This window comes from Apodemus sylvaticus, chromosome 1 (assembly GCF_947179515.1).
Source record: "Apodemus sylvaticus chromosome 1, mApoSyl1.1, whole genome shotgun sequence".
In the NCBI taxonomy this organism is placed as follows: domain Eukaryota; kingdom Metazoa; phylum Chordata; class Mammalia; order Rodentia; family Muridae; genus Apodemus; species Apodemus sylvaticus.
Genome location: NC_067472.1, coordinates 71,301,423 through 71,327,144, shown reverse-complemented (window position 1 = coordinate 71,327,144; position 25,722 = coordinate 71,301,423). Strand labels below are relative to the sequence as shown.

General features: G+C 41.8%; 1 protein-coding gene across 1 annotated transcript in view; it reads right to left on the bottom strand.

Moving 5' to 3' along the window:
- C1H10orf90 (chromosome 1 C10orf90 homolog) overlaps positions 1-25,722 on the bottom strand; it is a 102,159-nt gene that overhangs the window by 2,026 nt on the left and 74,411 nt on the right. Inside the window, exon 7 of the mRNA XM_052174473.1 lies at positions 1,628-1,691. Coding sequence (XP_052030433.1) covers positions 1,628-1,691 — 64 coding nt within the window. The remainder of the gene's footprint in view (positions 1-1,627; positions 1,692-25,722) is intronic.

The window sequence follows — 25,722 nt, the reverse complement described above, 5'->3', positions numbered from 1 at the left end:
TTGGGAAAGCTCACAGATGATGCCAGGCAATGGCAAGGTACAGAAGAAAAGGCACGCATGGCACAGCACTGCATGGCTGACACAGGTGCCTGCTCAATGAACCAACAGCAGGCGTGTAAGGGGAAGAGACAGGAGATGGACGATGAACAGTCTAGCAGGTAGGTCTGGGGCCACGCGAAGAGAGCAGGCTAATTGGTCTTGAGGGAACTTCAGTTTTAACTCTATTGCTTGATTCGAATAAAAATATAACCAACTTAATCCATGACAAGGGACACAAAGAGAAAGCAGTTTCAGGTGACTGTGGAGAGCTAGGGTCAGAGCCCAGCCAGGCATGTTCCACAGAGCAAAGAGATCTAAATGCTTGGCCCTCCTGAGGGGACCAGTTAAGGGCAATCACAGACCGTGAAGCCAGTTTCACCTAGCTTGCTGGTCCTCCTCAAGCATCAGCTTATCTTTAGAGACTCGCCAGGACACAACTCTGTCTACTATCGCTTCTTTGAAGTCCATTATTTAAATTGTTTGACCTTGTAATAGCAGTTTTAGGTTTGGGGACCAATAAGGAAAGGTTTTGTTGTTGGTGATGGTAGGGGGTTTCCACTAAATTGAAGAGAACACTTTTGTTGCAAGGTTTATACAACTTTTCACTTATCAAACAGCAAGTCTTCAAATGCAGGGACCATTTATAAGCCTGGTTAGAATGCTGGGAGTCATGTCATTAATGGTGTGCCCCCATTTCTTATTTTCTTACTTTCAAAGAGGTTCCCTGTAGGTAACCAAAGTTACTTAATTATCCTGGAAACAACATAATCACAGTAAAAGCAGAGATTTAGGGTCTGGAGTGGGGGCAAAATTATTCTTCCTATTTCGTTGGTGTCTCTGAGTGCACTATCAATTTGATTTAATTACTATAATCTCTCCCAGGGTTAGGTACTTTATTACCACTTAATGACATTTTATGTGTGTGAACATGGCCAGCCCCGCTGAGCTTTTGTGTCCCGGTTAAGAAGCCAGGTTCCGGGGAAGAATGGTAGCCTTTGTGTGTTCCAGGGTGCTAAGAGTTAGTGGGAGACTTGAATGGTGACTGGCCAGGCAGAGCAGGGAGAACCCTGGCGGCCCCTGCCAAGACTGCCAGAGACGGACTTGCCAGAAAAGCCACTTTGTGGCCCTACCGAGGCCCCTCTGGCTCCCACGCTCTGCCGGTTTCCAGCTTGGAAGCTTTTCCACAGGACCGCCACAGTCAAGGTCCTCCAGAAAAAACGGGTTCTCTCCTCCTCGTAAAATTACTTTCAAAGGTGCAGCCGCACATGGCTCCTGCCCAGAGCCACGAGGCAAATGCACGGAAGAGTTCCAGTTCAGAATCTGCTGATCACTTAGGGACCAATTATGAGCCCGCTCCTGAATCCAAGACCCACCACTTTCCTAAAGTCGGTCCAAGAGTAGCGTAAACATTCCGAGGCACAATTCGACAGCTTTGCTCACCTCAGCCAGGTTTTCAGATCAGCAGCCAAGAAGACCCAGCCTTTAAATGTAGGCCTAGAAGCCCTGACCGAAGGGACAGCATCTGGACCCTTCAAGCCTCCCAACCCCCTCTCCAGCTCTTTCCATACTTCCCACAACAGCCAAGTACCTTTTAGATCTCATATGCATCTCCTTCTCTGAAATGCATCTTTCTTTGGGTTTGAACAAGTTATCTGGAAGAAATAGAAAAAGGATTAATTTCAGGAGATACAGAATAGCACAGTGTATGGAACCACCCTGAGGGAGAGCCAGAACATTCTCTGTGGTTGTTAACCCTCCTCCAAGCTATACCCTGAGACAAATACTGTAGGTTCCAATTGACCATAGTTGGCCTCAGCAATAGTTAAATAGAGTGAAAGCACAATGTTAGGATCTCTGAGTTGTGAACTTGACACAATCTAGAATCACTGAGGAAGAAGGTCTTCCTGAGGGATTATGTAGCTCAGACTGGCCTGTGGACATGACTGTGAAGGGTCTGTCTTGATGGCTAATAGAAGTAGGAAGGTCCATGCTGAAGGAGGCTGGTATCATTTCATGGCTGGGCCCTGAACATGTTAAGAGCTCTGGCTGCTCTTGCAGAGGGACTCAGACTCAGCTCCCAGCACCCACATGGTGGTTCACAACTATTTGTTAACTCCAGTTTCAAGGGATCTGATACTTCCTTCTGGCCTCTGTGGGCCCCACATGTACATGTGGTGCATATGTACAGACAGACATTCATATGTATAAAGTAAAAACAAAACTTTAGAAAAATAGGAAAAAAATATCTAGCTAAGTACCATACATACAAGCAATCAAGGATTCCTGAATTTATTCTCTATCTTTGGCTTTCCCCAATAATAAAATGAAATTTGGAATTGTAAACCTTAATATGCCCTTACCTCTCTTATATCACATCACCTCTTGATAGGATATTTTATCACACAGTACATGAGCTACTGCACAGAGAGCTATCCCACCAAACACTTCTTTTAGCAGGAAGAAGTCATGTCTTGGTGAAGTGACAAGGGTGAGAGCACTGCTCAGAGGAAAACTTTAACACCAGGTTCAGAGGATTCTAAAGACAGGGAGACCCAAGCACCCCTAGAATATTCTGAAAGGGGAGGTCTGGCTCCTGCTTACAGTTTTTCAGCAAGGAAACTAAAGAGATTCTACCTCTGTAATATAAAGCACTTCTTAGACCCTTTAAAGCCTAGAGACGTCATGGGACAAGTCACATATGCTAGTGCCCCTTGACTAAAAAAAGTACACTAGAGTAGGCATGAAATCATGACATTGTTTTCTGTGAGTCTTTTTTTTTTTAAAGTGTTAAGTAATAGCTTCAATTATCAATTGGACAAAACTTAGTATCACCTGGGAAGAAAGACTCAATGAGGGACTGTTTAAATTGGGTTGGTCTTTAGGCTTGTCTGTGGTGGGTTGTATTAATTATGTTAACTGATGTGGGAAGACCCAGTCCACTCTGGGTGGCACCATTCCCTATGCAGGGGATTCTGAATTGTATGGGAGTGAAGAAATCCAACTGAGTACAGAAAAAACAAGCAAGCTGTAACAGGAGCAGCTTCCCATGGTGATGAACTGTAAGGTAGAATAAACCCTGTTCTTCGTCAAGTTGCTTTTTGTCAGGGTAGTTTATTACAAAAAATATAAGTAGAACAGTGTGTGTGTGTGTGTGTGTGTGTGTGTATTGTGTGTGTATGTATAATATATAAATATTATACACACATATATAATCTTTATTTTTAATAATATCTTTAAAATGATATATCTAAAAAATTCTTTCTACCATTTGCAATACCTGAAAAAACAGTCTTAATTTAGCCAAGGGTGTGGTTCAATTAGTTCTCCTAGAATGCTATCACAAGGGGTTATATCTAAGTAGCTGTCATGCTTTCTGGAAAGTCTAGACAATAATAAGGAGTCAGGCTTCCATGGAGGTATAGGAAGACAGGATTATTAAGAAATGGGCAATAAATAAAACATAGTCACTGGTTCACAGTGTGGAATACATCTTTGTGGACCAGTTTATATCCTGTCCATAGTCATTAAAGAAAGGACTATGATATTTTTATGATTATAAGTATGGTTTGTAATTTTTTTTATCCACCCACTCCATGACATGGTGCTTAAGAGTGGAAAGACTCCAGAGTTCAGAAAGGTGGGGGCTGTGAGGAGAGATGACATCGGCACGTGATGCAATGAGGCACAGGTCCTCCTGGTGCCCCACCCTAGGCTCTACCCCTGTTAGGGCTCCTGGATCTTCCTAGAATGAACCAACAGATTTCCAGCTAAGTCTGTCGGGATCCTGGTCATTGTGCATATTCAAATATGTGCATATATGAAGACTTCCCTCAGAGAGGCAGAGGAAGCCTTAAGCAGAGTCTTAAACCCAATTTTGAATTAGCATTCTTTAGGAGCCAGGGTGGAGCCAGTGTAGACAGACATAGGCACGGTATCCAGGGGGATAAACACATTATAAACTGTATTTGTAAGGCTTTTCATAATCTCCAATTGGCGGTATGTGGTCTATTCTGGAAACCAGCCATTCATTTTCTACTCAATCTGTTTTTTTAGAGCACCTGATACCACAATTAAGATTTGGTTCTATTTCCAAGAGGAAACAAAAGGAGCTGTGAGCCACCAGACACTCCCAGGCCTCTGTTTTCTGAACAGTTTTTAGCCAGCTGTGAGATCAGGAGGTGAGATCCTGGACCCAGCAGTCCTCAATGGGTACAAAACAAGCAGGTCTATATCCAAGACCAAGCAAGTCTATATCTCCCACGCTCACTCTGACCGTGGGGGAGGGGGTTACTATGGATTTTGAGTCTGCTTAATATCTCCAAGCCCGTCTGATAAGTGGGAGGTGTGCTGGGGCTGCTTGGCCAGGAGAAGAGAGGCAGAAGGCAGAGGGTACACCTCCCTGGAGGGAAGGAATGAAGTGAAACTTTCCGAGAGGCTCTAAGGTCACTCAGGTAGAAAGACTCTACCTGCCTTGAGCAGTTTTAGTTTCTGTTTTTGTTGTGGACATATAATATCCTGACAAAAGCAAACTTAGAGGAAAAGGGGTGTATTTGGCTTATAGTTTCCGGACAATCCATCATTTCAGGCTTGTCAAGGCAAGAACTTGAGGCAGCAGGTCAGATGCACAGTCAAAAGCAGAGGAAGAAAAGAATAAAGGCACCACTGCTTACTGCTCAACTAGATTTCTCTACTCTTATATCCAAGGCCCTAAACACTACAGGAATGATATTACTCACTTTCAGTTGGGACTTTCCACACCAATTAAGATAATTAGGACAAGAGTTAACACACACACACACACACACACACACACACACACACACACACAGAGAGAGAAACACAATCTAGATAAATCCCTCACTTACACTGTTTTCCCCAGGTTTCCTTGTTGCACTAAGTTGACAAACTATTCTGCCAATGGCACTTTGGCTTTGGCAGTTTGTGGGGAAAATGGCCAGAACAGAGGTATGGGAGGATAGGGGAGGAGGGACTTTGGGCATCTGAGTGGTCATAACGATTCTGTCTGCCCTTGCAGAAGCTTCCTTTTGTGACCTCAGTCTTCCTCCTAATCCTGTGGCATGCTCATGATGTTTGGCATTTTAGGGCTGGTGTTCATTAGTTTTCAAAGGGTGAATTTTACCTGCTCAGGTTCACTGTATGTCAATGAGAGGCAGGACTGGATTCCAGCCCCATTAGCCTACTGCCATCCACATGCACTCTGGACCACAATACACTGCCACCAACTGGTAGCTACAGGATTTGTTTTTTGAGGACTACAAACAAGGGTTCTTCCATCTCTCATGAGATCAATCCCAAATTTATCTCCCACACACTTTTTTCCTTTTATAGCTCTTCAAGGATTTGGTGTGACTCATGGGGAATTCATTTAATGGGATGCATCATGGTACATGTCTCCCGTATACTCATGTGGTTGAATACTTGGTGGTACTTTTGGAGGTGGGGCCTTGCTGGAGGAAATGGGATGCTAGAGGGCTGGCCTTAAAGTTTCTATAGTCTGGCTTCACTTCTTGTCAGATCTCTACTTTGTAATACACCCAGAAAAAAAGCAAATCACCTCTCGTACCACAACAACTGTGAGCTGATTCTGCTGATATGTATCCCCTACCTTGACGGCCTGTATCCTCCAACTGAGAGCCAGGATAAATCCTTCCTCTTTTACACTGATTTGTCAGCTGTGTTGATTCATCAGCTGTTTAGTCTTAGCAAAGAGAAGCCTGTTCCATATGTGCTTTGCTCAAAGATATAGGGATACCCCACCTGCTTACAGAACTTCTACTTTTATAAAACTCAGACTGGTGAAAATCATTTTCAACTCCTTTCTGAATCTTTTATGGATTTTCTTAGAGTTGTATATATTCTGGGTTCTTTGGAGGAAAAAAACAACAACTATATCTATTCTATTATCAATTATCAAGGGGACTTTTCTACAGTAAAATTAGCAAAGTAATCTGCATTTTAGAACACACACACACACACACACACACACACACACACACACACACCAGGCCCTCCTAATTTCATTTGGCAAGATCAGGCTTCCTTAAGGCCTTGCCTTGTCCTCCAAGCTTCTGAGGCAGCTCTTGTAAAACCCAAGTCCCCAAATCCCATTAATTTGTATAAACACAGGAAGGTATTTATTGCAATTTCTACATCAATTGTGTGTGAGCACATACGGTGACAGGTGGCCTCAGCATGCAGCCTCTTGACAGTGTCATGTCACCAGGAGGCAGCCAGGACCACCCTGATGCCAATACAGCTGGTTGCTTGGGGATTCCAGCTCTTCCCCTTCTGAAAAGCTTTACAGTTCCCATGGGCTGGCAAAGCTTCAGCCTCCCTCTGCAGTCATCTATGTGATAATCAAGTCTTCAAGATCTCGCTCAACAACAAACTCCCAGGAGCCTTTCTTTGATCACCCTGGGCTCTTGGAAGAATGTCTTAGACATTTGCTGCTTTTCCTAAGGAACACTCAAACCAAGTTCTGCCTTTTGGAACACAGAAGAACCAATAAGCTGTCCTGCAAATTAAATACTTGGTCTGCACCTCCTTAAGTCTTCTATAAAAAAGCACTAAGGCCTGGCCTTTTCATGAAGAGTGAAAATATGGTGTGTTCTAGGGCACCTTGACTTGCATTCTAAGACCACAGGGTTGGTCATTGAATGATTTCAGATAAACAGCTGACTGGAGCCATCACATCATGGTTTCTGAGATTCAGCTGAGATTCAGCTAACTTCTCATGTTTATCTACCTCACCACTGTGGAACCTCTAGTTCATGTGAAGTAGGCAATAGTAGGCTGACTTATCTTGGACTAATGAGAACTTCTGAAATTAACCACACAAAGGCTTAGTGAAGATTAGTGTTGACTCTTAATTTCTCTGATGAGAAATGCCAGTGCATTTCACCTCTCTAACCTCCTGTCCTGCGTATGTGGAATCCTGTCTCTGCTGGAAGCTACCCTTGCTGACCACCTTGATCTAGGAGCGTGGGAGGTAGGTGGGAGGCCCGGAGAGGCTATGGTGATTATGAAAACAAAGCTGTGCACCCACCATCATGCAAACACATGAGAGAGTTTGAAAAGGTGCTACAGCTCTCTGTTCCTTCTGGACAAAAGAAAAAAAAGACCCAAGGGGGTCTCCAGAAAACAAATGTGAGGAATAAAATGGCAAAGAGGTTGGTGGGGGTGGGGGGAGCATGGAAACCATTGTGTCCCCAGAGAGTTACCCTCAAACTGAGAGCAGGGACACCATCTCAGGGGTCGGGTGAGAAGACAAGGTGGAAGAGAGTGAAGGACCAGGTTGAAGGGTCCTTTGGGAAGACTGAATGAATGGGACCACGATGACTGAGGTAGCCAGCAACATCCCTTCTGGGAAGACCTTGCTGCAGTGGCCAGTGAGAGGACTGTGAAGCCACATATGAAGAACATTGATTAAAGATTAAACACTGATTAAAAATACTTTTTTTTCTTGAGAGAATTGGGTTCTCTATGTACTTTAGAGCTATCCTGCTCTAGTTCTGGGACCCATGAGCACTGTCGTTGTCATCCATTTCCTGACTCCTCAGAGGTCCTCTCTGATAGGATTCTAAACTTGAATTACAGCTGTCTGCCTGCCTTTTTTCCCCAAAGTGGCATAAGCTTCCAAGACAAGGAGGGCCTCTTTTCTATCCATTTATATTGTGTACTGGCTGGTTTTGTGTGTCAACATGACACAAGCTGAAGTTATTACAGAGAAAGGAGTTTCAGTTGGGGAAGTGCCTCCATGAGATCCAGCTGTGGGGCATTTTCTCAATTAGTGATGAAGTGGGGAGGGCCCCTTGTGGGTGGTGCCATCCCTGGGCTGGTATTCTTGGGTTCTATAAGAAAGCAGGCTGAGCAAGCCAGGGAAAGCAAGCCAGTAAGGAACATCTTCTCCATGGCCTCTGCATCAGCTCCTGCTTCCTGACCTGCTTGAGTTCCAGTCCTGACTTCCTTTTGTGATGAACAGCAATGCAGAAGTGTAAGCTGAATAAACCCTTTCTTCCCCAACTTGCTTCTTGGTCATGTTGTTTGTGCAGGAATAGAAACCCTGACTAAGACATACTGCCTAGGTCAGCACCCCTCCCCCTCCCTGTCCACACTCTGCCCCTCCAACCAGAAGACATGAGATGCCCCAGACTAATATTGCCTAGCCCAGCAAGGGACAAAGGGATCAAGCAATCTTCATTAGTTTCCTCTAAAAGCCAGAGGGATTACCAAAGAGGACTAGCCTAAAGGTGCCAAGGACACATGGACCCATGAGCCACATTTATAGAAACCGATTAACTAGTGTTGGCAACAACAGAGGTCGCCAAACTAAACCAGATCACTATTTTTATTGAGGATAGAAGGCCCAAAGTCAACACCAAAGGGCGTCCACTTCCAAAGAAAACTATCTGGCTGTTGGCCCCAGGAGCTTCCACAATGTTTAGGGAATAGAAAGAACTCCACTTCTATTAAAACTTAATGACCCCTAATTCTTAATGATCTAACTCAACAAGACATGGGATACTATATAAAGATAATGTAAGCATGCATAAATTAAAAATTATGCATGTTTATGGTGTACACAGGGTCATTCATTTGTCTCGAGTGTCTGATGATAGCTAAGTCTAACTTGTGCCGGATTCATGTTACTGTAACAGAAGGTAGTGTGAAGGATAAGAAAAAAGCCAAGTCCTCCTGTGGCTTCATGGACTCGAGGATACCCAACTGAATTGGCACTGATGATGAATAACAAAGCCCTTAACGTATAAACATCTTAGATGCTGCATGGAACTTAATCATTCATGGAGTTTACTGTGATGGATGAAATGCCACTCTGAGATAGTGTGAGAGTTAAATCTTGATCCAGGCTGCAGGAACAATGTGACCAGCTACCTCCAGCCCTACCACCATGCTCTGCTCCCCTAAACTGAGGAGCCTGTCCTTCCTGGAGCTTCTTTTCTCGGGTATTTGATCGCAGGAATGAGGAAAGTAACAGACACACCAGTATTCAACATTTCCATTGGCTGAATCTAGGAGCTGTGCTTTGTGTGATCATGGAAGCTCTCCGTGCCAGGACAGACAACACAGCATCAGGGCTCCATGTGAATGGGAAACAGCCTACGTGAGGGCTCTGTCCTTCTCCCGGTCGTTGTGTCAGCTCAAGTTGTGCTCTGTCTGGCAGGCTTCTCTCTTTTCTGTGCTTATTTCATAGCAGACCATTTTTAAAGCACTTCTGTGACAGGCTCTTCGTATTCCAGAAGACTCCATGCTGGGCATCATCACAGATAGCACAGGAGCCAGCATGGACACAGTTCTAGGCCACCTTCCAGAATGAGGCAAAGCCAGTTATAGATAGAAACAGGCCCCACACTGTCTGCTGCCCAGACAGTCCCGAGGGCTCCAGCCCTCATTCCAGGCATTGGTGGACCAAAGCATCCCAGGCAGACAATAGGAACACTTCCTCACTGTTCTAAATTTCCAAGGAAAAATATAAAATTGCAGCTCCAGTTGGGGGCTTCTTTAGTAACCATAATGGCTATAAACAAACAAATAACAAATCACAGAACAATATTTCCAAAGTGGACTTTTGAGACAGTCCAAGGTTAAAGATGTTTAGGGAAAAATAAGGTGAAATAGATTTAAATACTTTACTGCAGGACTTGTAAGTGCCTTTAACAGGATAAGTAGCACAAACACTTGTCAAAATAACTCTAAGAGACATGGGTCTTGCCCTGGAACTGTAGGAAGCATTGGACTGGAGGACACTGAGGAAAAGAGAAAAGACAACTACAGGATCATTAGAGATAATCTGCATTTTCCAAAATTATCGGTGCCCATTGGATGGAATTTAATCTTCATCAATAAAATAAAATCTGGCTAGGTATGGTGACACACCTGTAATCCAGCACAGAAGAAACTGGAGCAGGAGGACTGCCATGAATACAGTGCCAGCCTGGGCTACAGAGTACCACCAGGTCAGTCAAAGCCACATCGCAAAACCCTGCTTTCCTGCTGCTACTAGCAATAATAGTAATTATTATTACTAATAATTACATAATAAAATTATTATTATTATTATTATTATACAGTTTGGCATATATAAAATCTAATTTTTCTTCCCAACCGCTTAATTTCCAGCAGTAACAATTCTGAAACTAATTATTTATTAATAAATGCTTCGACCATAAGTTACTGCTTGTTCTCTGACTTGCTTTTAACTTACTGTCCCTTTTATACTAACCTAAGTTCAGTTGTGTGGTTTACATCACTCTCCTTGGCATTATGGGGCTAATCTTCCATGCTCCTATTTCTCAAAATTCTTTCTATCCCTGCCAGATATCCCACCTCCTATTTTCTACCTCACCTCATTGGCTGTATGGTTTTTTATTGACAGGTGGTGCTTATAAGAGATTCTCTCTACAACTTACATTTTCTGGAATATACACAGGTTCTGGTCTTTGGTCCCTCCAAATGTGCTTGTCTGTAAGACTCTGGATCCATGCACAGCATCATGAATAATGTTATTTCCAATACTTCTGTAAAATAGACTAAGTACCAAGAGAGGTTCCTTATCTGTGGCTTCCTCAGTAGAACGACAGACCAGGAAGACTCCTGCAGCCTGTGCTGCCCTAATAGACAAGGGCTGCTGAAATCTCTGGTAGGACCAACCTCAACTAACAGCTACACAGGCTTACTTCACTGTGCTGTCACTGGATCCAGAGGTGGCACAGGCACCCCCTTAATTTCCATATACCTATCCACAGAGATTAATACCTCTAACCCCAGAGCTAAGTTCTACCACATGTGCACACATTAATACACAGCAAGAAAAAAATGAAAATCTAAGGAAGTGTACTCTTTTTTTTTTTTTAGGAATTGTTTCTTTTTTTTTATTCGATATATTTTTTATTTACATTTCAAATGATTTCCCCTTTCCTAGCCCCCCCTGACTCCCCAAAAGTCCCGTAAACCCCCTTCTCTCCCCCTGTCCTCCCACCCACCCCTTCCCACTTCCCCATTCTGGTTTTGCTGAATACTGCTTCACTGAGTCTTTCCAGAACAAGGGGCCACTCTTCCTTTCTTCTTGTACCTCATTTGATGTGTAGATTATGTTTTGGGTATTCCAGGTTTCTAGGTTAATATCCACTTATTAGTGAGTGCATACCATGATTCACCTTTTGAGTCTGGGTTACCTCACTTAGTATGATGTTCTCTAGCTCCATCCATTTGCCTAAGAATTTCATGAATTCATTGTTTCTAATGGCTGAATAGTACTCCATTGTATAGATATACCACATTTTTTGCATCCACTCTTCTGTTGAGGGATACCTGGGTTCTTTCCAGCATCTGGCAATTATAAATAGGGCTGCTATGAACATAGTAGAGCATGTATCCTTATTACATGGTGGGGAATCCTCTGGGTATATGCCCAGGAGTGGTATAGCAGGATCTTCTGGCAGTGAGGTGCCCAGTTTTCGGAGGAACCGCCAGATTGATTTCCAGAGTGGTTGTACCAATTTGCAACCCCACCAGCAGTGGAGGAGTGTTCCTCTTTCTCCACACCCTCTCCAACACCTGCTATCTCTTGAATTTTTAATCTTAGCCATTCTGACTGGTGTAAGGTGAAATCTCAGGGTTGTTTTGATTTGCATTTCCCTAATGACTAATGAAGTTGAGCATTTTTTAAGATGCTTCTCCGCCATTCGAAGTTCTTCAGGTGAGAATTCTTTGTTTAACTCTGTACCCCATTTTTTAATAGGGTTGTTCGGATTTCTGGAGTCTAACTTCTTGAGTTCTTTATATATATTGGATATTAGCCCTCTATCTGATGTAGGATTGGTGAAGATCTTTTCCCAATTTGTTGGTTGCCGATTTGTCCTCTTGATGGTGTCCTTTGCCTTACAGAAACTCTGTAATTTTATGAGGTCCCATTTGTCAATTCTTGATCTTAGAGCATATGCTATTGGTGTTCTGTTCAGAAACTTTCTCCCTGTACCAATGTCCTCAAGGGTCTTCCCCAGTTTCTTTTCTGTTAGCTTCAGAGTGTCTGACTTTATGTGGCAAAGTGGCAGTTTATAAAATCAACTCAAGCAAATCAGTGGCCTTCCTATACTCAAAGGATAAGCAGGCTGAGAAAGAAATTAGGGAAATGACCCCCTTCACAATAGCCACAAACAGTATAAAGTATCTTGGGGTGACTCTTACCAAACATGTGAAAGATCTGTATGACAAGAACTTCAAGACTCTGAAGAAGGAAATGGAAGAAGACCTCAAAAAATGGGAAAACCTCCCATGCTCATGGATCGGTAGAATCAATATAGTTAGAATGGCCATTTTGCCAAAAGCAATATACAGATTCAATGCAATACTCATCAAAATCCCAACTCAATTCTTCACAGAATTAGAAAGAGCAATTATCAAATTCATCTGGAATAACAAAAAACCCAGGATAGCTAAAACTATTCTCAGCAACAAAAGAAAGTGTGGGGGAATCAGTATCCCTGACCTCAAGCAATACTACAGAGCAATAGTGTTAAAAACTGCATGGTATTGGTACAGTGACAAGCAGGAGGACCAATGGAACAGGATTGAAGATCCAGAAATGAACCCACACACCTATGGCCACTTGATCCTGGACAAAGAGGCTGAAAACATCCAATGGAAAAAAGATAGCCTTTTCAACAAATGGTGCTGGTTCAACTGGAGGTCAGCATGCAGAAGAATGCGAATTGATCCATCCTTGTCTCCTTGTACTAAGATCAAATCCAAATGGATCAAGGACCTCCACATAAAGGAAGTGTACTCTTACAAAGAATGCAACCATTGTCCAGCAGCTGACAACAAAGACTCAGAGATCTAAAGAAATCCCTTGAAAAGGAATTGAAGTAATTGTACTGTAGTTTACGAGAACACAAACAGTTCAATGAAATTAGGAAAACAACAAATGAGCAAAATAGTAAACCAGATTGAAATGTTCTTTTAAAAGATGGAGCTCTGCCGAGCATGGTGGTACACACTTGTAATCCCAGCACTTGGGAGGCAGAGGCAGGTGGATTTCTGAGTTCGAGGCCAGCCTGGTCTACAGAGTGAGTTCCAGGACAGCCAGGACTCCACAGAGAAACCCTGTCTTGGGGAGGGAGGAGGAAACAACCAAAAAAAAAAAAAAAAAAAAAAAAAAAGAGGGAGCTCTGTAATTATGAAGCTAAAAACTACCATAAATGAAATGAAAAATGTAGCAATCAGACGTATTAAACAGAAGAATCTGAACTTCAAAATGGGATATTTAAAATTATCTTGTCATAAAAATGAATAAAAGAGAATAGAGAAATTCTACATGTTTTAGGAGACATCATTAAAACACCTAAAATGTTGTATCACAAGATTCTAAGATGAGAAAGACAAATGGGCAGAGTTTATTGAAAGAAACAATGCTAAGTACAGGGAACACAAACCTTTCAGTCAGACTCAACTCCCCAAAACAAACATAAAATCTTGGAAGTAAACAGAGAAAGAAGATTCTTACACATCCCAGGGCATTCAGATCTCTCATCCAAAAAATCAGTTGCCAAGAGGCAACAGAATGTCATATTCCAAAGGCTAAAAGAGAAACCTCAGCAAAAATGCTAAACCACTTCCAAAAATAAACAAAACAAAAACCAACAAACAATTGCTAACCCAATGTACTTTACTGGACAAAGCAGTCTAGAAATAAATGCATAAATGCTTTCCTTGAATAAATTCACTTTTCTTTTCTTTTGTCTTTTCTTTTCTTTTCTTTTCTTTTCTTTTTTTGTCTTTGAGACAGGGTTTCTCTGTGTAGCCCTGGCTGTCCTGGAACTCTCTCTGTATACCAGGCTAGCCTGGACTCAGAAATCTGCCTGCCTCTGCCTCCCAAGTGCTGGGATTAAAGGCGTGTGCCACCACCGCCTGGCCTAGGATGTGGAGAAAGAGGAACATGCCTCCACTGCTGGTGGGATTGTGAGATGGTACAACCACTATGGAAATCAGTCTGGCAGTTCCTCAGAAAACTGGAAATGACACTTCCAGAGGACCCTGCTATACCTCTCCTGGGCATATACCCAGAGGATTCCCCAGCATGCAATAAGGACACATGCTCCACTATGTTCATAGCAGCCTTATTTATAATAGTCAGAAGCTGGAAAGAACCCAGATGTCCCTCAGTGGAGGAATGGATACAGAAAATGTGGTATATTTACACAATGGAATACTACTCAGCAATTAAAAGCAATGAATTCATGAATTTTTTTAGGCAAATGGTTGGAACTGGAAAATATCATCCTAAGCGAGGTAACCCAATCACAAAAGAATACACATGGAATGCAATCATTGATAAGAAGATATTAATTAACCCAGAAGCTCTGAATACTGAAGACACAATTAGCTTATCAAACGATTCCCATGAAAAAGGAAGATGAGGGCCCTGATCCTGGAAAGACTTGATACAGAATTGTAGGGGAGTACCAGGACAGAGAAAAGGGAGGGGGAATGATTGGAGAATGGATGGAGAAAAGAGGACTTATAGGACATATGGGGAGGGGGGAACTGGGAAAGGGGAAAGCATTTGGAATGTAAACAAAGAATATAGAATTTAAATATATATATATATATACAAAAACAAAAGAATAAGTTCACTTATCCTGCTTTGCCAAAAATGGCAAAGGACATTCTTCATGCAGAAATGAAAGGCTTCAAACTAGTGATGGGAAAACACATGGTATGAGAATCACTGAGAAAGTACTTAGGCAGCACAAATCAGCATATAATGTTGCAGTGAAAGTGATTCATACCTCTAATAGGTTAAGAGAAAGAGGTAATTAAAATATAGCTAAGCTAAGGAAATTGCACTATAAAATATGTAACTTATTGCACCAACCCCCCCCCCCAAATTGGTAGTGAGGAGTTAAAAATATTAGCTGAGTGGTAATAGCTCATGCCTTTAAGACCAGCACTCAGGAGGCAGAGACAGGCAGATCTCTATGAGTTTGAGGGCAGCCTGGTCTACAGAGGGAGTACACAGAGAAACCATGTCTCTCTCCTATATCTATATCTATATCTATATCTATATCTATATCTATATCTATATCTATATCTATATCTATATCTATCTATCTATATCTATATCTGTATATCTATATTTATGTATATAGATATAGATATAGATATAGATAGATGGATATAGATAGAGAGAGATAGAGAGATAGAGAGAGATAGAGATAGAGATAGAGATAGAGATAGAGATAGAGATAGATGTAGCTGGAGGGATTTTGGGGAGGGTCGATATTTCTGAGACATATCAATCTTCCCATCCCATATCCCAAGTACTAAGATTATACCAGGGGCCCTTTAAGCTTCATAAATACATAGTTTCTATAACCAAGTAAAGTTGAATTACTATTAATTTAAGGAGCTTGTTATAATACTGTAAGACTCAGGTAGCTACATTGAAAGCCAATCAGCAGGTGTGAGAAATAATAGAAAGGAATTGGTGGTGGCTATACCCACAGATGAGTGTAAACAATCAGAGAAGCTGGTTCTTACAGTAGATAGAAACTAACAGAGACCCACAACTGGTCAATATGCGGAGAATAAGAGTGCTCGTCTCCAAATGGTACAACTATACCTCGTCTCTCCCTTCAAGGTCCAGGTATCTATGCAAAAGATGGGGCAGGAAGATGGTCAGAGCCAGAGGTAGAGAATGACTCTAAGGAAACAGCATTTTGCAGACCCAACAAGGCAGGTGCACACATGAATTCATAGTGAGTGTAACAGCATGCTTAAGGCCTGTAGCATGAGCAAGCCAGGAGAGGTGGAGCCAAGGAACTACCACAAGCTAATGAGCTATTGGCATTTACTTGCTGCTTGGAAAAGGAAAGTTAATTATACCAATGAAGTGACATTTGGTATATTAACTACACTCCAGGGCAGGCCCCACACCCAGTAGTAGCCAGCCAATACAAACGAACTTGATGGGTTTAAAAGGCACACAGGCACAAAGATGTAGATGCAGATGCGCGCGCGCACGCACGCACGCACACACAGAGGTTGGATGGGTAGGGAGATGGGTAGGCATTGAGAGGAGGATGAAAATGATCACTATAAAATTCTCAAAGAATAGATGGAAATGTTATTTAAAAACAAAAAAGAGTCAAATCCTCTAGTGAGAATTTGGGTTTCTTTAAAAATACAGATATGTTATATGAATATGTCTTTGTTTCAATCCAGGTGTAAAATATGGGGCTGCTTCATTGTTTACAGTAGCTAACTATCCTTTGTCTCATGCTCTGGCAGGGTCATGATTTTGCCAGCTGAAGACAGTTTACTCTTCAGAGGGTATAAAAGAGTCACAAGGCTGTTCCTTGGCTGCTGGTGGTGGTGGTTGCTTGTTGCTGGATTGCCGACTGTTGGTTGGAGATACCCTGATTACAAAGGTTGGACTTGTTCCAAGGAACTCAACACTCATAATCAGCAAATAGTAGTCTAAAGAGATTGACACCCCATCTCCCCTTTATTCTTCTTTCTCTCCTACCTAGTATTGGGAGATTGGAAGGGATTATGGTGGAGTTAGGTTGGTAGAGAAAAAGAGCCAAAAAAAGTAGCCAAAAAGCACAGTGACAAAATCCATCACTACAAAACCATCAGCATAGGAGACAGCAAGGGAGGAAAAACCCTGAGAAACTATAAAAAGTAAGAAACAAGAAACTAACAAAATTACAGCAGGAAGGTCTGACTTTTCACCAATTATCTGGAATGTAAATGAATTAAATCACCTACCAGATGTCAGAGTGGGCGCTGAGGAGATGGCTCAGTGGTTAAGAGTTCCGACTACTTTTCCAGAGGACCAGAGTTCAATTTCTAGCACACACATAGCAGCTCACAAGGATGTATAACTCTAGTCTCAGGGGATCTGGCTCCCTCTTCTTGCCTTTTCAAGAACTGCATGTACGTGATACGTGCACACATGCAAGTAAAATGCCCATAAACATAAAATAAGGGGGGAAAAGTCATGGAGTGAATGCATGGATTAAAACAAGCCAGTCTTAGTGGCACAGGTCTGTGATCCTAGTACTTGGTAGAAGAATCAGGAGGATTTCTAGTGCAGTGTATAACAAGACCTTCTCCTAAGAGAATAAAAATAGATGCAAATATAAATAATAAATATAAAACAAGACAGATTTGTAAACTTCTTATTAGAATTTGCTGTGGCTTTAATGGTACATAGACCAGTAAGATTTCAATGTAAAAGATGCTCCATGTAAAGGGAGACCAAAAGGGTCCAGGAGAGGCTCTCCTTAGATCAGAAGAAATAGACCAAGCTAAACATGGGGAGAGAGTCAAGATGGTTTATATAATGATATAGGTTAATGGTGTGATATAGAGAAATACTACTAAAGATCGGGAGGTAATATATGAAGAGTATAAAATAATTACATACACATGCATGTATGGGCGCACACACACATGCACACATTGGAATACCCAAATGTATCAAATAAATAATACTATGACAATAGATGAGAGAGCCATACAATACAGGGACTACAAGATCTTACTTTTAAAGGTGGATGCCTTCAAAGGACAGAAAAATCAGTGCAGGAACATTCAACCATTCAACTTTGCTACCCTTTAAATAAAATGTACCTAACAGATACACTCACTCACACACACACACACACACAGATTATATATATATATATATATATATATATATATATATAACATTCTACCCCCAACCATATTCTTCTCTAAAGCCATTGAGTCTCTGTGTCTCTGTTTTGGGACAGATTATGTTTGGTCACAGGCATGCCATGCCTCAGTAAGTTTGAGACTACAGCCATAGTACTATAAGGTGAAATCAACTGTAAGAAAGATCATCCTAAGCAAGGTAATGCAATCACAAAAGAATACACATGGAATGCAATCATTGATAAGTGGATATTAATTAGCCCTGAAGCTCTGAATACTGAAGATACAATTAGCATATCAAATGATTCCTATGAAGAAGGAAGAAGAGGGCCCTAATCCTGGAAAGGCTTGATCCAGCATTGTAGGGGAGTACCAGGACAGAGAAAAGGGAGGGGGAAAGATAGGAGAATGGATGGAGAGAAGAGGACTTATGGGACATATGGGGAGTGGGGAACTGGGAAAGGGGAAAGCTTTTGGATTGTAAACAAAGAATATAGAACATTTATATTTTTCTTTATATATATATATATATATATATATATATATATATATATATATATATATATATATATATATAAAGTTCACAAATACATGGAGATTAAATAAGATGCATTAGCACAACCAATGATCTCAAGAAGAGAGCAAAGGAGACTAAATATCAGAAGACAGAAGTGGAACAGCATACCAATACACACAGAATTTGGCAGAAACAACCCTAAGAGAAAAGTTCATATGCCTACACCCATGAAGATTTCAAAAGATGTAACATTATCCACAAGGAATCAGATAAAGAAGACTAGACTAAGGCCAAAGTTAGTAGAAGGGAAAATGGCAACAATCAAAGCAGAAACAAGTGAAATGAAGATTAGAAAAACAATGCAAAGGATAAAGATAACAAAGGGTTGGGTTTGAGGGCTGATGAGATTGCTCAGCAGCTAAAGAGTGCTTGCCAGAAAGCCTGATGACCTGAAGTCCATTGCTAGAACCTAGGTAAAGGTAGTAGGAAAGAAAATAGAGTTTGCAAAGTTGTCATCTTTCTCCCACATGCATTCAAAGGCAAGCACGCGCGCACACACACACACACACACACACACACACACAGGGTATGTATTGTAGGGGTGGATATTCCTTTTAAAAATATGTGGGTTTGAGACAAGGAAAATTGACAAACCTTTACACTAAAAAAAGAAAACACTCAAAGGAATGAAATCAGAAATTAGGGGAGACATTGCAACGGATACAAAGGACCACGAGAGACAACTGTATATAATTATATCTACAAACTGGATATAAAGGAGGGCATAAATTCCTGGGAAGTGAAAATCTACCAAGGATAAGTCAAGAAAGAGAAAGGAAGGACAGAGTAATAGCAAGTGAAGATGTTCAAGAAGAAACATAAAAGAAAACAAACAAACAAACAAACAAACAACAACAAAAGAATGCCATCAAGGGGAAGCCTGGGGTCCTCACTGTTGACTTTTAGCAAAAAGCTCAGTGAGATCCAACAGAAGCCTTCCTGGCACTTTTAGACAACTGAAGAGAGTACTTCCAAATTAATTTTTAAGTGGTTGTGTTACCTTAGTGTCTAACTAGACAAATTTAATACAGATCAACCCGCTGTGATGAACTAAGAGATGAGTAAGTAGAACTCAGTATCACCCAGAGATTTAAAGACTTGTTCACCTGTCAAATAGAACTTTTCCCTGGTGTGTGTGTGTGTGTGTGTGTGTGTGTGTGTGTGTGTGTGTTATGTGGTGTGATGCACACTATTAATAGAACCAAAGAGAAAAAACATTATTTGACAAATTTCAACATTCTGTCATAATAAAACAAAGCTCAATATATTAAGATATGAAGTAATAAAAAGAATATACTTCAGCATGCGGGTCAGAGGTGACAAACCAAGTTAAGGCCACACCCAACATCACACACTTTAAAGTTTCCCCACTAAGGTCAGGAACTGGACGGCTTCTGCTGTCTATAGAGTTAGATATGAGCAGTTAGACAGGGCAAACAATAGGCATCCAGAAAGTGAGATTATCTTTGTATGATGAGCCCATGATTTTATCATGGAGGAACTCCTAAAGATGGCAGCTAAGACTGATAGACTAAGGCATGGATTCAGCACATAATCACTATTGTTTCCATGTGTTATCAACAAAATGGATGGAAAAGTAATCAAGAATGTCCCATACTAATAGCTTCACCCAAAATGAAAATAGAAATAAATTTAAGTAGGCTAGGAAAGGTTCATACTATAAAGTACTGAAGAAAGAATTGGAAAAGACATTAACATATGAAAAAATCACCTGACAATAATTTGAAGAGCATTGTTGAAATATTCACTGGACTCAAAATAATCTATACATCCAATGCATCACCTATACAATTCCCAAAATGACATTTTTTTCACAGAAACAGGAAAAAATGCTAAAATTCACATAGAATGACAAAAGCATCTTAAGTAAAAGAACATACTAGAGGCTCTATGCTACCTGGCATTAATCCTACCATAAAGCAAGAGTAGTCAGAACAGCATGGCTCTGGCATTAGGACAGACATAGACCACAGAACAGAGAACCCAGGAATCGCTTCATATTTTGTTCAATTGATCTTTGACAAAAATTATTGTAAATACACAGTGGACTAAAGGGCAAACTCTTTGATCAATGATGTTGACCTATGCAGAATAATAAGACTAGACTCTTATCTCAGACCATCAATTCAAAATGGAGTAAAGACTTAAACTCGGAATCATCAAGAATGAAACCACCTTAAGAAAACATTTGGAAAAGGCTCCAAGAACACTGCTGCAGACAAAGCATTTTTGGATTATGACTCTCAAAACACAAGGAAAAAATTTAGTTGGAGGATTCTAATTAAAACATCTTGTGAAGCCAAGAGAAAAATCAACCAAGTACAGAGATAACCAGTAAGACAGGAGAAGGTATCTGTACACCATACATTTGATAAAAGGTTGATTTTTAAAACATATTAGGAAGCCAATCCAACAACATAAAGAAAAGAACTTGACAATGAACATGTGAAAATTGCCATTCCCCAAGTGGCCATTAAATAGATGAAAAAATATGCTTGAAATTGTTGTTGCAGGATATTTGATCACATTGTGAACCTCCAGATTGTGGACTGCAAAAACCATCTTGGTAGTGTGACTCAGCCCTAGCACACACCTTTAATCCTCTCTGTAAACAAGAGCTAAGTAAAATCAACAATAGGTCATAGGTCAAGAGGTGGAGCAAGCAACCAGGTGAGAGGGAGTGAGCACAAGAAAACTAAGGAAAGAGAAAGGAGGGTCTTTGAGTTGAAGGGGACTGAAGACAGTGTAGAGAAGGAGGAGAAAGGGCGTCTTCCTTCTGGGACACTGGGGGAGTTGGCAGTGCTTTTATTGCTAGTGCATTTTAAGCTAGCAGGTTTTCACCCCAGCATCTAGCTCCTCAGATGCTAGTAAAATTGGATGGCTGGGATTTTTTTTAAACAAAACAAAAATAAACAATACACAATATACAACTACATGAAAATACAAACTGACCCCACAATCAGATACCACCACATCTCTGCTATGGGAAAAATTATTGCCAGAGCTTCTGGAGAGGGGTGATGAAGAGGGACCTTTACACACTGTTAATAGGAATTGACTCCCTAAAAACTAAAAAGAACTGTCGGTAAATGTGGCACTCACACTGTATGGTGTCTTGTTCCTTGCATTTCGAAGGAAACCACACCAGTATATTGATGAGACACCTGCACTCCTGTTTCCATTGCTGCATCACTTATAACAATATATAATAATACATATATAGATAATGATACTTGTATAACATATAAGATATGTCTATATATGATATTGTTTGTAACAGCGATATATAGTGAGCAGAGGACTTCATGAAAATGAGACTGGTAGGATAGAGAGATGGCTTAGGTTTATTTTTATCTATCTATCTATCTATCTATCTATCTATCTATCTATCTATCTATTGGAGGATTTAAAGTCTTAGCTCTATTTTCATTTACTTTTTGTTGTTTTAAAAGAGAAATAGCAAAGACAACATGGATGACCCTTGTATTAAATGAAATAGGCTGAGAAAAACAAACATTGGGCACTCGCAGACATGCAGTCTAGAATGCAGGTTTCCCCGGGCTGGGTGGAGTGGCCTGGGAAAGGATGGTTAGAAAGGATAAAGTCTGGGTTACTTAAATGGAGGAACATTCTGAAGACCTACTGTACACCAAGGTGGCCAGAGAGTATGGAAAGCATTTGATCTTAAGATAGCTGAGACAAGAAGTAAGGAGAGGGCCCTGATCCTGGATAGGCTTGATCCAGCATTGTAGGGGAGTACCAGGACAGAGAAAAGGGAGGGGGGGTGATTGGAGAATGGGTGGAGAGAAGAGGGCATATGGGACATATGGGGAGAAGGGAACCAGGGAAGGGGAAAGCATTTGGAATGTAAACAAAGAATTTAGGAAAAAAAAAAAAAAGATAGCTGAGACAATGGTCCTCGGACAAAAGGTTAAGTAGGTAGGTGCTGGCTGAGTCCCCCAAAGCCATCTAGTTATTTTGAAGCATGCTTCTTTATGAAGGGAGAGTGCACATCATAAGTTTGTATAGTTTTCATCAACTATACTAGAGTAAAGCTAAAACAAAATACATGTGCTCTTAAGTAAGTTTAAATATGCACTACATACCTTGCCCTCAAGCTGCTGAAACCCTTGCTAATCAAACAGTAGTTTTATCAGTCTTTGCTTGGATTCTAGGATTCTCCAGTTTTGTTTTGTTTTGTTTTGTTTTGTTTTGTTTTGTTTTGAGAATCATAAGAAATGGAGATCTATGCAATATTGATGAACTTCATAAACTATTTCATTGGAGTTTCTGCACAGTTTATTACTTAAGTGTCTCGTAAGACACGAAGGAAGTCATTTGGAAAACAAAACCCAGAACACTGGACAAATCACTCATAAAGCCCCTTTTCCCCACCATCTGCAGAGCAGAGATCCTACTTTTTATGATTGTGATTGGGAATGACCTCATCCAGCAAGGCTAATTCTAACCAACAGATGAGAACTAGTCTTTTCTTCCTACACCTCCAACAACAACAACAAAAAAAAAAAAACGTAAACTTCTTTTAAAAATGAAACAAGGCCATAGGGCAACCCATTGCAGTTTCTAAAGGCTGCCTATGAAGGGCTCTGAACCAGAAGTCTTCAAGTAGCTCCTGCTTCCTGTTTTCTCTGTGAGCTGATAAAGAAAATTTTACTTTTCTCTGATAAGCACATTTTAAAATTCCTCTGTGGTTAATACTGGGAGAGCTGACCACAAATATTTCTCTCAGCATTTTATGGGAAAACATTCAGGGGATCAGATTGAGGCAGAAGTGAGGGTGCCTCAGCCCTGCTGGGCTGGCTGCAGGAGTTGTGGTGACCCAAGGCTGCTGTTATCACTTATCAACTGAGTCACATCTCCCTCTGGGTGTTCTGAGAAGGCAAAGCAATGTTAATACTGGCTCCAGCCAAGAACTATCAGCCATCTTCTGGGAAAGGAAATTTGCAAGTGCCTTCTGGATAATTCCGTCTCTCTACTGGTCCGTGATTTGAAAGGCTCTGCCTTGGCTCACCTTGGGAGGTGTGGATAACACAATTCAGATGAAGTCCACCTGATCTGTGAGATTCAGCAGGGAGGCTGGTAAGCCACGTGGTCACCCATGCTTCTGGTACAGTCCCCCTGCACCCTGACAAGTAGGATATTTGTAAGTAAATAAGAATTCCAAGTTTGCAGATGGCAGGGGGAGCATTGAGGGAAGAGAGGCTTCTGGAAGCAGATGCTCCTGGTGGATTTTCTGCATGCCTAAGGGTGAGATACACAACTTAACTGAAATAGGTGTGGAAGGAGGCCATGAGGAGTGTATGGGAAAGGAGCTAAAGTAATAGCCAGGCCATGTGGCTGTGTCAGGTCCCTGCCAGGTTAAGGCTTAACACTGAAATAAGAGTAAGGACACACGTTTAAGAAAGAACTGGGTGGAGAAGCAAAAGCCTCCACACACCAGGCCACCCATCAAGGTAAAGAGCTTAGAGGTAAATATTTAAAAAGACTGGATGTGGATGTCAGGTCAGACAGGGTGCCACATCAAGTATCTTGCCATCTTTTCAGGAGTTAAGGTAGAAAGTGAGATTAACTAGGGAGCCAGAGGCAGAGATAGGCTGGTAGGGATCTGGAAAGGATGGGGATATGGCCAGGGAGAACCTGAGACTCCAGTGGAAGATGCTCAAGGCCAAGCTTGAGGAGCTGCAGCGAGAACAGGATGAAGTCCCCGGTGTATCAATGGAGTGCAGCAAGAGCTGCGACCACCTGGTGCACATACAAACCCTGCTCACCGTGGGTGCCCATGTGGCCATAGTACTTGACGCTTCCCACCGCCCGCCAACGGCACCCCCCCCCCCCCCATGCACACAGGTTAGTCTGCTTTGGGTTCTATCTGAAAGAAAGAAGCCACAGCTAATTCCAAAACTCTCAGCCCTTGGGTTACAGTTAGCTTTTGTCCATGACTCAGTCCACACATGGCTGAAGAGTTGATGCTTGCTTATAGCCCCGGGTGACTAGAGTTGACAAGAGTGCTGACCTAGGAAGAAGGCAGAAGCCCACAGGCCGGGGGGATCGATAGTCTCAGCTTTTCTCACACAGCTCAATAACTGCCGTATGTTACTTATGATTCCACCTAAGACCCCTTCTACATGCCTACACACCAGGATCTTCCTAGCCTCTGTTTGTACTGTTTTTGGCCTGCAGCTACTCTCCACAGCAAGCTGCCCCATCTTCTGACCTCTGGGGAAGACCAAACTCATACCGTTTAGCCTCCCTCCCACCCCTCTCCCCATAATTTTTAATTTGAACTGATTTCTGGCTCTCCCACCTCCCTTAACCCTATAACCATAGTTAGACTGAGGATCTTCCAGCCACTTCTCATTCCTGCACTTTCCTCCCCACCCACCCTGTTCCAGAACCCACCTGCTTAGTTTCCAGTCAGCTCCAGGCAATGGGAAACTCCCCGGCTAGGAGCTGGGGACTATTGCCAAGAATTTATAAAGCTACTTCATGCACCCTCTGTCACCCCCAACTGCTCATAAAGCTTTTCCTTCCCTTCAGACAGGGACCCTTAGCCCTAATTAGCACTTACACCCACATATGCATGCACACACATACACCATCATCTGCCCCTGAGCCTCCAAGGCTGCTTCAAGACAACATGAAACAGCTGGCCCCAGGTCCCTTTCGTCATTGCTCCTGCAAATCCAGGGACCTGCCTCTCCCAGCCTTGTCAGCTGCCAGAGCTCCCACCTGAAACTCAGGTCTGTCCCTGAGCCAAGACTGCTTGGCTGGTTCCTGATCAGAGGCAGTTACCCCAGCGTGGAAAAGCAAACCTGAACCTTCCTTCCACTAGACGTCTCAATGCTGCAGCCGGGGCTCGTTCACACACATGATTTATGATCTAATTTAGCATGTAAGGAAACATCTGCATTTTGCTTTTATCATCTTGCCAGCAGACAGGCTGAAGACAAGATGCGTACTGTAGACTTGTTTAATGGGGCCTTAAACATTCCCTCTCACTAGCCTGAGCTTATACAAAGCTCTAGTTTCAAGAATTGTCTGATCTAACTGACCTAACACAAACAAACATGGAAATAAAGCTCTCCTCAACACGTCCATACCACAGGGACAGTTGGAATGGCCATAAAATCCATGCTGATCAAGGCCCCCAAAGAGCATTCCAGTGGCCAGGACAGTCTTGGAATTGGGGGAATAAGAAGGTAACTTGGTTATATAATACTATGCATCTAGCCTGGGTCCCTTTTATTATTATATACAATTTTAAAATGTTCATTTACAGCACATGAACTTATAAGGATATTTGTTTTGGGAAAAACATCAAAGTTGGCTGATGTTGCAAG